At 38.7% G+C, this 14,735-nt stretch overlaps 1 protein-coding gene across 1 annotated transcript in view; it reads right to left on the bottom strand.

Annotated features, from left to right (window-relative positions):
• Positions 1-14,735, bottom strand: part of EYA1 (EYA transcriptional coactivator and phosphatase 1) — a 163,517-nt gene that overhangs the window by 60,839 nt on the left and 87,943 nt on the right. Inside the window, exons 6-9 of the mRNA XM_062633203.1 lie at positions 9,368-9,448; positions 7,389-7,458; positions 6,872-7,014; positions 2,558-2,695 (exon numbers count right to left, since the gene is read on the bottom strand). Of these exons, the coding sequence (XP_062489187.1) occupies positions 2,558-2,695; positions 6,872-7,014; positions 7,389-7,458; positions 9,368-9,448 (432 nt within the window). The remainder of the gene's footprint in view (positions 1-2,557; positions 2,696-6,871; positions 7,015-7,388; positions 7,459-9,367; positions 9,449-14,735) is intronic.

Raw genomic sequence — 14,735 nt, 5'->3', positions numbered from 1 at the left:
AAAGGGAAACAAATGTTCCTGTTTACTTTTAACATCTGTTCAATCCAACGGAAAAATTAAGTTAATCTAAAGTTGTTTCAAATTCAAAATGTAGCCCAATGAGAACGTTAAAAAGATATATATTCTCATGTACAGTATAGATATATACTGTCAATATTCAACTGCAAGAAGTTCAGCAACACGATTATTTTCTACTTAGCTTCTAATAACTCCGCCAAGTTTTTAATTTGAAATATTCTCCTTATTTCCATACTTATGGCCTCTAAGGTTTCTGTAGGAGACCAATCCTTCCCTCATCCACACGACATGCTGTTTCTGAGCACAACAAAAATGACAGAGCCGCCACAGAGACTCCCAAACTCTCTGTCTCTTCTGCCCAAGCACAGCTCTTCTTCTGCCTTCCATGGGAGGGGAGCTCTCAGCCTAAGCACATCACAGCTGGAGCAGAACCCAGGCTCAGAACCCCTCCTCTCTCATCCCTGTAGACAGTACTGTCGTGAAATCAATGCCTCTGACCCTTCTCTCATTAGAGCTTCACAACTGGGTCATCTTTAACACATTTCTTTTGCAGAATATTTTTAGATCTTTGCCTTTCAGTGTGCAGCTGAAATGATTTCCAAGATCTTACTGTTCCATTTCTTGACAACTGCCATGACCTTGACAATTCCAGTCATACACATTTTGCATATTGCAGAAAACAAAGCAACAACCTTTATGACAGACCTCTATGTAGTCCATTGACCAAGCCCTAGTTTTGCTCTACTAATACCAGAATTCACTTAAGTTTTCTAACAAGCACTCTTTCACATTACCCCATGCTGTTTGCCCTTTCCTCCCTCCATCAAATAAGTTTCCCATAGACATATGCAAAACTACTTCATTGTCCTCCCTAAAATCACTTTTTATTGACATCTCTCTGCTCTGTATCTTACAAAACCCCCACCTTTGGAGCTGCTAGATAACCAGTATGGGGTGATGACTGTTTATTATGCCTACAGTGTCAGCTTTATTGTTACATTAGGCTTTCTTAGCCCATGTGTTTTATTTTAGCCTCCAACTTCTGTGGGAACTATATTTTCATTTGGCTGTATGAATTGGCATAACAAGATCCTGATACATGACTGTGGCATGAAGGCACTACTGCAGTAGAAATTATAGGCAACAGAGATATGATTTTTTCAATATCTCTATTTCCTAGCGACCATGAATTATCAGTTCCTTAAAAGCTGGAATGTTGATTCAGGAGCTACTCATAGCTGCTGCTCCTGGCAAGCATTCTGAGCTCTGTCCTACAGACAGGTTGTGTTTTACAGGGGGATATGTGTGTTTAGCTTTTTTATTGTGGCTATCTGCAGAAAGCAAAACCAATAACCTGATTAGGGTTATATTTACTCTGATGAGTAGATCACCAGTACTCGGCATGCAGAAGAAAGTTTGCATACTACTCATACTATCTTCCTCTCACTTGTCAGAACACACTAGAAGTAAGCAGCACTTCAGATGTCAGATGGTAGCTTCTGCCCTACGGAGCTACTCAACACATAGTTCAAAAAGGGATTAAAAAAACCCCAAACAAACCCAAGCAAAAAACATCTCCCTTCTATCTGAGCAAAGAACTGGATCAATATACCTCTAAATCCATGTAACAAAAGCAAAACATCATTCATTTGGTCTCTGAAAGCACTTCTGCCTCAAGACATACCATGAAGCATTTACATGATGGTGCACAGTTTAAATGGAACATGATAATAATAAAGAGAAGGACCGAACTTTTTAAAAAATGTGGTCTGATTCTGTGAGCGATCATGTATTTCAACAGTCCTAAAATCTGAAATACACCTGATTTCAACTGCCAAATTCAGGGGTGAAAAGTCCTGCAGCAGACACCCAAAATTAGCTATTTGTAGTAATCAAAGATTTTTTTAAAATATCCCTTAAAGTGGTGGAAACCCAGCACACGCAGCGACTTCCCGATACAGAAGGGGAAAAAGGAATTGGGAGAATAAGGTGAAAAGATATTAAGCAAACTAAACAGGCAAGTAAGGCTACAAAATATAATTGATAATAATAGCCCGCACATACAGAGGCTTACAGCTTTTAAATAGACTTCAAAGAGACAGACTTCAATCATTATTTAGCTACCTCCACAGCTGCAGTAAGTATTTTTATCTTCCTCTCCCTCCCCAAACACACTCAGGTGTCAAATTATATTTGGCACTTCCTCAATTCATAATCCTGACACGTTTTCCAGGGCTTGCTTTGTCACATTCATTTGTTGAACTATTACTATTCAGAGATACATTTTTACTGTAATAACACTACAACACTTCACTATTTAAAATTTAATGAAGTGAGTGATCTTTGAAATTACTGAGAACTGGCCCGTCGCTGCTCTCAGTAAAGGCAATAATCATTGCAATGCCAACTGCAATAACATCCGAGGTAAGTGCTCAAGCAAACATTCACTTTTATCCTAGGAATGTAAAGAAATAAGGGAAAAAAAACCAAACATCATATTAACTACATCTAATTAACGGTAATATCTTTTTATACAGACCTTGCATCTGGTAGCTATAGGGAGCCTGTCCAGGTTGAGGTGTGCTAAAGCTGGCACCATAGCTTAGAAATCCTGTCTGTCCAGGTGACTGTGACTGTGCCAATCCACCTTCTGTCTTGATGCCTGCCCACAATGCACCTAAATCAGTTAGTGACAGCAAATCTATTTGTTCATATTCAAACAGGGATGGAAAATAAAATCACTTAATTAACAGCATTTTCAACATATTAAGTATTATTGCATGCATGACAAATATCAAGAACATACACAAATGAACAGAGTAAGGGCAGTCTAAATGCACACATAAAACTGAAGTTCACCAGGGAAAGGTTAAATTCAAAACTGTGTTTCCAATAACTGCAAAAGAAATTTATACATGAACAGGAAGTTGCATTATTCCTTTTTTCCTTTCCTGCCAGAGGCTAACTTTTCCATATATTCATGACATTTCACAGAGGCAGATCAGCAACTTTATAAGATTTTAATGAAGCATAGCATAGCCAAGCCCTCCTGCCATCTACCCATTACTGACATAACTGAGATTTGCATTGTGTAATATTCCTACATGAAAATTACGTGGCTGTGAGTGCAAAGGCTTTCTAAGGAACTGGAAGTGGATAAAGAGAACTAGCAGTATTAAGTGTAACAATGATTTTCAAAGCTAATTAAACACTATAGGAGGCATTCAGTCTTTTAACAAATAAACACGTAATAGAGAGGAACTATTCCTGAAGGGATCTCCCAAACTGGGAAAAACATAGCAGAGAGTCATTAATCTGCACTGACAGGGAAATCCATTACACATCACATTACCCTCTCATTTCCAAATTTTGTAATAAAAGAATCCAAAGTCTCACTAAATGAATGACTTGCCTCCCAACTTCAGTGATTCTTCCCCCAATTTGTAAGGCAACAAGCAAGTAAGTATCAGCAAGCGAAACACTGAGGAAACACACACAATTCAGCCTCTGTCTCTTAGTTTTAATTATAAGGTTGTCCCAACATGAACTACCATTTAAAAATAATTATAGCCAAAGCAATGGAAAAGTAATACAATACTCTTAGGTTTCACTGTGGCATTCAGTGATATCTCATTGTTCAGAAACCACCGTTATTTGAACTGAATTAACTAAGTGTGAATTAGTAACATTCCTTTGAAAATTACTGTTAACCTAAATCCATTTCCTGGTTGGATTATTTTTTTAAACAATATTCAATGCTTGAAGGTAGGAGAGGTCTGAGAAGTCGCTGTGTTTGCAGAGCTTCAATATCTCCCTGTATACAACTGGCAGCACGTTTTCTTCTGCCATTTAAACCATTATTTTTCAACTGCTGTCATTAATTACCCTTAATTCCTTCTGCCAGACCTGCTAACTGTCAGACTGACCCTGTTTGCTTGCTTCTTCTGTTTCATGTTACAATTAAACAATCCCAGTGACGAATCTGACACCTCGTTTCCAAGGGGAAACTCCCGCTATGGATGTTTTGGTATCAGTGTTCTATTTGTCCTGTTTAAGGACTTCTGAAATGCTGATTAAATATCGCTTAGAGAAAGGTTAACTAAATCAAGCATTACGTTTCTAGTCCAGTTTTAACAGCCTGATTCAACTCTCCATCTCAGACAAAGCAGGAGGAGACAATCAAAGGCAGCAGCAGGAGGATGCCACTTGAGTGAAGACAACTTGGCACCAACATGCCCGTTTGCAAACCTCCATGCTATGAAGAGCCTTTTATCTCCTAGGACTTACTCCTCCCACCTGCTCTCATCCAGAAGGCCTTCACTCATCATACCCTGATGCTCCCTTCTTCTTCTCCCAAGTCTAAATTATGCAAGGATGTGGAAAGGGACAGCGAGAAAACGTAAGGGGACTGCCAAAATCTGGGAAGAAAAAAGTTGGTAAGCAAAGTTTTTGCTAGATGCTGGTACCGGAGCAGGCAGGAAGAAGGAGCTTCAGGAAATTCTCCAGCCTCCTCAGGGGCTTTGCAGATGAACCAGGGCCAGAAGCCCCTGGGAGGCAGCTGTCAGTGGCATTCCCTTCCACCCCCCTTCCTGCCTGCATGGCTGCACCACAGTGGAGCTGGGGGAGTGGAAAAATGAAAAGGCTAGAGGAGCGTTTGAGACAGCATCTTTCCAAACTCTGCCCTAGACAGAAAACTTGAGGAAGGTTGATACGGGAATTCATGAATATTTTCTCTTCCAGTGAGCTCCAGAGTAAAGAAACAAAAAGAAAGAAGTTTCCCACTCCACCTCAATTTTTCCTTTCACATATGTCATAAGCCTCCTCTCTTTATACCTGCTGGAAGCTTTCTGCCTAGATGAGAGAAAGGAGAGGCAGATGGAACATGGGGTCTAAGATTCAGACCAGAGATGAGAATTTTGGCTCTAAACAGGCTTGACTGTGGCAAATGAGCATTCCAGTGTTCCCCATGTAATTTATTTTGGGAGCACGGATTGTATGATGTGCCTTAACTATATAAAAATATATATGGTGTTAGGTCCCAAAACTTTTTAATAGCTATTTACTTTTAAATATGACTCCTATAAAGCACATTAGCAAGGAGCATCCTAGCCCCAGTCATGACACACTATCTGAAAAGAACAAAACATGTTAAAATCCGCTTAGCTTAGGAGCTAGGGGTTTCAGTGGTCAAAATCAGCTCAAAAGCAGTAAAAAGTTAGGCAAAAATTACCTAAGGTCCTAGGCACAGGGATGGACGGGCAAGAAAACAAAACAAAAGAGGAGGCAGGCATGTTAACCCCCAGTGAGCAGTTGCCAAGTAAAACAACTCTCAATTATAGCTCAGACGACAGTGAGACAGCTGAACTCAAGTATTGAAATCTTGAAATCAAGGCCTTGCTGAAGTCAGTGGGAATTTTATAGTTGACTTCAGTGAGGTCAGGATTTCATCCAGAGGAGCCAAGCAAAAAACAAAAAGTCACTGTTTGGGCTGCTCAAACCACCACAGCCAGCCAAGCATGAGCATGAGGTGTCCACAGGAGAAACAGGTCAAGAAAACCATGGTGGGGAAAGGAGTTGTCTGTTATCACACCACCTGATCCAGTGGGAAAGAGCAGAGAAGCTCTCAGCAGCAGCATGAGCTTGCGGGGGAGGGTGTGGGCAAGAACCTCCATTTTTGTAGCCTTGAAAATGTAGTTTGAATTTCCTTAAATACTTTCTACATCTAAAATATGTGGATTTGAAGTGAAACTGAAACATGCAATTCGTGTTTATAACCATACCTTTGGCAGTAAATAATCAAGGCTGTAGCCACAGAAAGAATGTTTCCTTGGATTGTAATTATTGATGATATACTAATGAAACACTTTTTTTAAAGTAAGGGGGAATAATAATCTATTTCTTGTACCTACTGTTCACAATAGCCTGCTGTAGGATATACTTGAGACCCATTGGTTTCAACTGTGGATTTCATGATGAAAGATTCACCGGTTTTGAACTTGGAAAGTCTTAATGATTTTTAGGGGTACAGCTTGTACCGTAAGTTCTGTTCTTTTGGTATAAAACTTACATTACCTGAATGTAGTTTTACAAAATATACTGCTAAAAGCATGTGGATTGTATATTTTTAATATGTTCCGCCAGAGGAATATAAGACCTATTTTCTAATAATGCATCCTTGCTGCTGAACTGCTCCGTGGTCTGCCAGCAGACAGTCTGGCAGCAAAATGGTCTCACCCACAGACACTTGTTTTTAAATTAAATTTTTTTTGAAATCTTTCTACTTAGTGCTATCTCCTTCATCAGGCAGACAGGGCTTTAGTGGCGATTTACCTCAATTTTCACCTCCAGGAAGTTTCAAAACACTGGAAGTCAGATTTATTTTCTCTTTTGAGGGGGTCTTTGTGAATCAGTTTTTCACCTGCTGAAAATCAGCACAGCTTCACTGGTTCATTTGGGTTTCAGTAATTTGGATCAGCTGATACTCAGTGCTTTATGTACCAATGTACCCTACTGCATTGCTGGAGAGCAGAGCTCCCCAGCAAGTCACCAGGAGCTGTGCCTGTGTAAAGGAAGTCTCTAGACTTCTTTTCCCATTTTGTTTTTTTAACATTATCATTAAAATCCTAATGAATCTCTCTCCTTGATCCCAAAACAGAGTCATCCTCCTGAGTAGCTTCTTAGCTCTTTAATACATAAAATAAGCATTACTGTCTCCAATGGGGAAATTACCAGTCTTCCACAAGAAACACTAGAGAGCACAGCTGTCCCACTAAGCAGTAATGCAAGAATCACATAATCTTGAACTAAAAACCATTTAATTCAGGAATAAAATAACACGGGTGTGATTTCTTACCATATGAAGGGATTCCATAGGGTTGGCCTGGCTGCGGGTAAGTGGCATATGCTGTAGCTTGTTGCATCCCTGTTGTAAACTGTGTCTGCCCATATGCAGCCATTGTTTGTGAAGAAGGGGTAGGAAGAATATGAGGGTACGCTCTGCTATTGATTACAAATGACAGAAAATAAGACAGACGCTGCATTAGATGGACATTTGTGTACTTATTTTTAGCCTTATTATAATCCCACTACTTCATTAACACATAATTATAGCCTGTGCTAAACAGCAGAACCTCTCAAAGACAAAACAACAATAAGAAATCAATAATAAAAGAATAAATAAAATAAGAACTTTCAAAATATTTTTCAAATACATTCTTAGCATTTAAAAAAAAATATTTTCCCCCCAGAAGCTGCTGTAGTTTAAATTATGACTTAACAGATGGACCCAATTATTGTTTTAAATGAGGTTAAAATCTGCTTTTTTCAGTTATTATTATTACTACTATTATTATTTTTAAAAGATATCATACTTGGAAGGGTAAATCTGTGGTGGGGAGAACTGGTGTGTTTGTCTTGGGCTGAAACCACTGCTTCCAATTGCTGCACCAAGGAGAAAAGAAAGCACACAGAAGTGTAAATACACACACCAAAGATAAATATTATTCTTCCTAATAGAATTTCAGAGTATTAACAAGATTTTAATTAAATTCAAATATCATTGATACCTTAGATAGAAAATAATATTTTATCAGGAACTATGCAAGAATGCTTAACATTAAAATCTTGATTACAAATCTCAAATACTAAATTGCCCCTTTGTACAACTCCTGAGCAATAGTTTATACTTTGCTCACACTCAGACAACATTTTCAATGCAAACAACCTATTTCCGAATGGAAACATTTCCCTTCATATTTTCAAAGGATTGTTGATATCTCAAGTGCAACATTTTATTAACTTTTAGAATTTTTAAGACCTACATTTTATGAAGGAGCTTTATGCATGCCTCAATTGAAAACATATGGCCAGCTTCAGAGCACATGCTTCCTTTTTTTTTAATTATCCATAATACAGATGATGTATTAACATATTACACTTCCTTCTCTTTTGCCCCATCTTATCTGCTTTCTAAAATGCTTTCAGACCATCAAAACAGTCAGCATTGCATAAAGATGTCCAATGTGTAAATGGTCTTAGTGAAACAACGGAGCCTAGGAGGCTAAATAGTGAGCTTCTCCCCTGCAGCCCAGCTACGGTTAACACAGAGCTTTAAGCCAATCCATACCAATTTCTTTCGGTATTTTTGGGTGCTGCTGAGAGCGTGGCAGATGTGCTGGCATGCTCTGCTCTAGGGGTTATGTTCGGGAGCTCTTCCCTCTCTGGTTACCGTTTGGGTGCCACTTCTTCTCTACGTCCCAAGGTGGGTTTTGAAGCCTCTGCCAGGAAGGGGTCAGCGGCAGGTTATGAGACTACTGTAAAATCAGACAGCCAGAGAAACAACAGGCCCTATTGCTAAGTACTTGGAAATAAACAAGGCACGGATAATTACCCTTCACCAGCTACCCTTTTCCTGGCCAACTACAGGGAAAATCCATCATCTTTACACTCCAGGAGCACTTGTGAAGCGTGGAAGGAAGCCGGGAATCTCTTTCCATGCCTTCCACACCTGATAAATTTTTCTTTCCTGTGGCCCGTGAGGCTGCAGATATATCCAATACTAGTCTGACTTTTAGTGAGACCACCACAGACATATAAAGCTACTATTAAACACACTACCTTTTCTTCTTTCAGAGATCTAAAATATTCTGGAAACTTTTTGGCTTTCAAGTTTGATACTTTCATATTCAACAGCGTGTGCAGAAAATGGAGGATGTGACAAGACCAGAAAAGGGTCGCCTACTTGGAGCCTGACTGGTTGCAAGATGTTGAATTTTGCTACTCTGAAAATATAATCCCATGACATGGCAGAGATCCTTTTTTATTTGATTTGCACCATAAAAACCATGTGCTGGAAATACCACAGTTAACCCATAGGTACGCAAAACAGTGCAGACATACTAGGATTTTTCTCACAGTGTTTGTCTCCTGTATGTTAAAAGCCGTGTTTGACTTCCAGAACGAAAAAAAAGCCTGACAAAAGAATGCATACCTTGATAATAATAAATTATAATAAATGAGGAAGACCTACCCCTCAATTGCGACACTAATCACAGAGGCAGGTATGTTTACTCACAGAAAACAAAACAGTAATTACTCTGGGCCAGAATACTCCCCAGTGAGACTCCCACTGAAGACACCAATGGACATTAATAAGCCTCTGATGCTGTAATTCTCCCTACTTGGGGAAAACGCCTATTGACTTATACTGTCTGCATCAGATGAACAGAAAGAGGCATAAACTGCAAAGTGCACAAGGCTTTTTAACAGCTGTGCACAGGTTTAGACCACGTGGGATAGGAAAATAGCAAATGAAAAAAAGCTGAGCTTTAAATCTTTGCTTTTTACTTACCTGATCCTGAGAAATTGTCTAAAGACCCGTCTGTGGTAGTAGTAGTAGCAATCTCACTGCTGTTCATTGGTTCTGTTTTAACTACAGAAATATAAACAAAATATATTCTATATGCACCTAATATTCTGGCACACACATGCACACACTCACTACAGCCACAAATTCAATAAAACAGAAGTCTTCCAAAAATGTTTTAAATCATGGCTATCAACATTTTGCATTTATGTATTTTTGTATACAAACAATGCAAATTACTGGCAGCTATGATTTACACATACATATGAAATGATCAGGAGGGTTATTTCTGTCCCCAGGGATAAGAGCCACTGTAACAAACCAGAAGTCCCCATGCAACTTGCTGCACCTGTCCTGATTCCTCTTAATCCTGCAGACCCAACAATAAGGGTACACATTTAGATTAGGTCACGCAGACATTTAAAGGCTTGAAAGACATCAATTTGAGTAAGACAAAAAAAGGAAATAATTTTCAAATGGGTTTCTTTGAGTGCTGTTCAGTATTTTTTTTCCATCCAAATGATTTTTCAGATGAATAATAAGAATTTGTGATGAAGTAAAACACCTTCCTTGTGGTGAATTTCTCCTCTCAGAATGGAAACCAACTTTATACTCATCAACCCCGAATAAACAAAGGGGAAACAGCCTGAACCAGATCCATCAGAGAATGTTTTTACATTTTATTTCCTCTGCAATCCAACACGGCTGTCAGAGAGTAAAAAAGAATGAGAGATTCTCTCTTGGCTCATACTGCTTCATAATTTATTATTAATTAATAACTTTTAATAAAGCCTGAAATAAATAAACAGATTTCCCTTTCTTATTCCAGCACAATGTCAGTAACATCAGTATTCCAATCCACAGCATAAGGATGGGACTGACCTGGCATGGATGCAAACAGGCACAATACCTACTCCCAGGGAGTTATCAGATCAGTACAGCAACTTCTCAAACCCATTTTTACACCCCTAGCCTTTGGAGTCACAGCACACCAAAAGCAATGGAGGATGATGTTTCAGAAAACAATGGAGCTGATCTTACTACCAACATCCCACCACTTTCGCTTCTACTGACACACACAGCCACCACTGCCCATGCACCAGCACTAGTGCGTACCTGACCTTTCAGCAAGGCAATTCAGCAACACTGCAGAACATGAGTCGGAGATAACTAAGGTAAACCATACCTCATTTGACATCTAAAGCCTTAGTGTCATCTTGACATAGGTGTACATAAATGTATGTATGTTTGACTATACTTGTGTGTTCACAAATTGCAACCATCACTAGCAGAAACCCTCCTGGTACCAGGCTCAGAAAGGGCAAGGGAGAGGCACTTTTCCCTTCTGACAAAGGACCTTTCCTTTCCTTGTCAATCCAAACTCTTATTTCTGCATGCCAAAGTATTTCCTTCACACGATGTCATCCACAGGATTTATATGCAACCTCTTAAGACTTTCCTAATAAGTCACTATTTTATTTTGATTCTCATGCAGGGTGCTCTGTCTGCACACACTTACACAGATCCATGCTAGCTCCAAACAAAACTCTGCTACATCTGTATTAGCAAGCAGCGCAGCACAGTAAGAAGTTTCATGGAATGAAACGGTTGGTGCAGAGCATCCACTATCCACAGTTTAGGCATTTTATGGGGGGTTACACATGCTACGTTTAGACTTGCCCAAGGAGTGAGCACCCATCAGCAGCTGGGGAACATTAGCTGCACTTCTGCAGAGCACCTTTTCTGGAAAAAGTGACGTCCGAGAGACTCCATTGTGGAGAAACCACTCCAAGGTGAATTTATTCAATGTGAATTTATGTGTGGTAAGAAAGGGTGGCCAGGAAGTTCACTTCAAAAGTTCACTCATGATCTGAACTTCAACTCTAATACAAACATATTTCTTAAAATCACAGCATATAACATATCCAACATCCATTTTATAACTAAATACTGAATGTCTAACACACAGATACAAGAAAATAGTTGTTGCAGTGTCTATCTCAAGTAATTCCAGAAATGACCAGATTTTTACATCAAATTCTAGTTTGTTAATCTAGATACAAATAATTGTAGCACCTACGTTATCTTCTCCTTTTTCTTAGATGTTTATCACAGCTATATTTTACAGTCAGACTAATATTTCCCTCATAGATTACTCCAGCTTTCCCAAAAACATGCAAGTCTTCTGAACCTAATTTCCATAATGCAATTATACATTTGGAAAGACCAAGAAAACACGCTTTTTTTCTATAGCTGACAGCTGTGGGGGAGGGAAAGAGAGGAAGATGAGAGAGATCAAACTAACTTGGGGTACAGGGTGGAAGATTTCAGTATATGCTTTCTCCAAACATTTCCCCACTTTTCCAGAGAAACAATTTATCTATAATTCTTAAAAAAAAAAAGAAAATATCATTATTTGGATCATAGCAAAGTAGCAGCCAAGGACAATGCTGAGCCACCTCACACAATATAAAGACCTATAGCATCATTTGTTACAGTTAAAGTTTTTGACGGACCTTGGCACCAGAGCTATTTGGGAATGTACTAAAGATGGACAGGAACTGAAAAGCCATCCATTACCCATGCATTTGAATTAAAATGCAGAAAATGACAGCATACTTTCTTGTATCTGAGCCTAAACATACTTCAAGAGAATGAAAGCTTGCTATACAAAGAAATAAACTGAGAACAGCCATGGTTTTACCCACTGGAAATATTTACCACGTGTATTCTCACCACAAAGGAATGTCTTTAATTTTCCCAAGGCAAAAACTGACCCGCAGTGGAGCATATTTCACCCCAGAATCACAGGAAAGAGAGCTGTGAAGGGATTGCTTGAGGTTAAAAGTCTATCGCAGTAGCACATCAGCAATCCCTGTCTATGATGAGAGGCATATGGAGCTGTCCAAGGAAGCAAGGCTTTGGACAGTCACGGATCTGACCCTGTCACGTGCTCCTTCAGCATACTCAGGATTTCAGCTCTCCGCATTTTCCGTGACAATTAACGTTTCTGCAACATGTCCTAAGCTTTCACAGGATGACACTGGGCAATGAGTGGGAATATTGACACATCTACACAGAACACGTTGCAAGCTTGTCTGTAACTACCAACAGCATGCTCAGTCGTGGCAGAGACTGCAGAAAGTGAAACGGGAGAGTTCCCATTTCTGCTGCTCCTTTATCAAAACAGACTTTTACTGAGGTGCAGAATTATCAGACTTACATTATAGAGACTGACTGATTCAGTAATATGCTGCTAAGTTTTAGTGCCAGCAAAATCACTCATGTAATAAAACAGATTACCAGTAAGAAGTTCAAGAAGAAATCTAACATATTCCTAATATGCTGCAAAAATTCAACATTTAGAATTACTGATACAGATTTGGTTTATATACCTAGGAGCTTAAGAAGCTATGTCAACAGAGAGACATTTTTCCTCCCTCTTTTTCTTGTCTAGTCATTTATGAGATTCTAAAAACAAGATTTAAAAAGAAACTGTGCAAGAAAAAAACCCACAACAGAATAATAGAAAAAAATTAATTATCAGATAACACACATGCTAGCACTGAGAAAAAAAGGCACAAAATTCTGAGATAGCATAACTGCTGATCTAATGTTACATCAATTGTCAAGATATTTCTTCCTAAGACACCCAGAGATTGCAAGTGCAATGTGCCTTGTTTTGTCAGCCATAAAACAAAACATGGTTAAAAATGACTTAAATGGCAGTTTCAGAACTCCACAAAAAGAAAGAACTTCAGACTGGAACCTACAAGTTCATGTGGTTCATTGGCCAAATAACAACTTCCCGAGTTCACAGCTTGTCATGCAGTCACTGGTATCTATAGCAGTAAGAGTGCTATGAGGAATGAGATGCTGATTATCTTAAATATGGATTTAGAGACCTAATATTTGGCCACTGTTAATACAAAAGTCATATGAAAACCTCTTAAAGACTGCAACTGCAAACATGCAAAAGTTTTTAAATCTTTTAAAAATTACTTTATCTAGATATGACTTGATCTACTGAACAGTCTTTGTTAACAGCTATGCCATAGACATTAAATCAGAATAAAAATATTGTAAGCATGGCTGACTTACAACGTATTTTTTAATTTTGCAGTTTTACGACTGGATAACAGATAACACTGTAATATTACATTCTTTGTATTATATAACTAAGTGGGCAAAATGAAATCATTCGTGGCTGACAGCTTTCAGTGTCCATGGGACACAAAGAGTGAACAAAGTAAGCAAGGCTGTTAGTTTTATAAACATACATAAATACAATCTCTAGCCCTATTTTGGTTTGTCTCAAGGTGATGCCTTAAAATAATGTTAGCAGCTAAACACCAGGTAGATATCTTGATTACGTACCCATTACTATTCATACACTGTTGCTCTTTCTCTGCCCACTAGAAGCACAGAGCTCACCCTGAAAGTTCAAAGACAATTGTCATTAACAACGGGACAAAAATTCCACCTTGAATCTCTAAGCTGATGGTATTTTCCATATCTCCTCTGTACTGAAGAATCTTGTACATATAAACAGGTAATAAAGGTTACAAGCTACTTATAAAACAGGTTACTCAATTACACTAATTTCTATTCAGAACATTCTCTTTTTTTATCAGACTATCAAATCATTAGCTCGTGAGCATGAAGCCTGATAAACTTACTTGCTCCTGCTTCTCAAAGCAGAGGACACTTTCTGAATCTCATTGTCTGGAAATTACCAGATGGTAATCACTACAAGGTAATTTCCAGCCTAAATTTATGTTTTGTTTTGAAAGAAAGTCCCTGCTCAAAGCAGCACATTCTAGTTCAAGCCCAGACTGTTTCCTGTTGTCCCCTCCACTGATGTGAGGAGGCTTCAAACCTTCTGAGTATTGGGGCTGTGACTAACGCCTAGCTTTCACTGCATACACAGTTACCCCACAACCCTCATCCTCCTTTTCTGTTAAGCATTACGACTGAAAAATCTTTTAACATTCTTGAACCTGCTCATCCAGCAGTAAAAACCCTGAATTTACAAAGAAATAGCATCATCACTACAGTGCAAAATCAGGAAGAAAATTCAGAACTAGTTGGGTGGAGTCAAGCTTTGATTGTATCTGTAGCTGGTAATCAAGATTTAACCTGGATATTCACCTGACAAGTACAGTCATGGGTTAAAATAGTCTCATTCATTGCAGTTGAAGGTGAGAATATCTGGGTCAAACTTATGTTCTTACCCCTTCACACTCACTCGTCAATTTATACCTGATGATTGTATCTCTTCTATCACAAAAGAGGCAGCATGAATCCAGAAACACTCCTATTTAAGATGTTATGAACTATTTCCTTTTTTTTT

The sequence above is a fragment of the Pezoporus occidentalis genome, unplaced genomic scaffold (genome assembly GCF_034315485.1).
Source record: "Pezoporus occidentalis ecotype Australia unplaced genomic scaffold, CSIRO_AGI_Poc_V1 ctg4, whole genome shotgun sequence".
NCBI lineage: Eukaryota > Metazoa > Chordata > Aves > Psittaciformes > Psittacidae > Pezoporus > Pezoporus occidentalis.
This window is presented reverse-complemented; position numbering and strand designations above follow the sequence as displayed.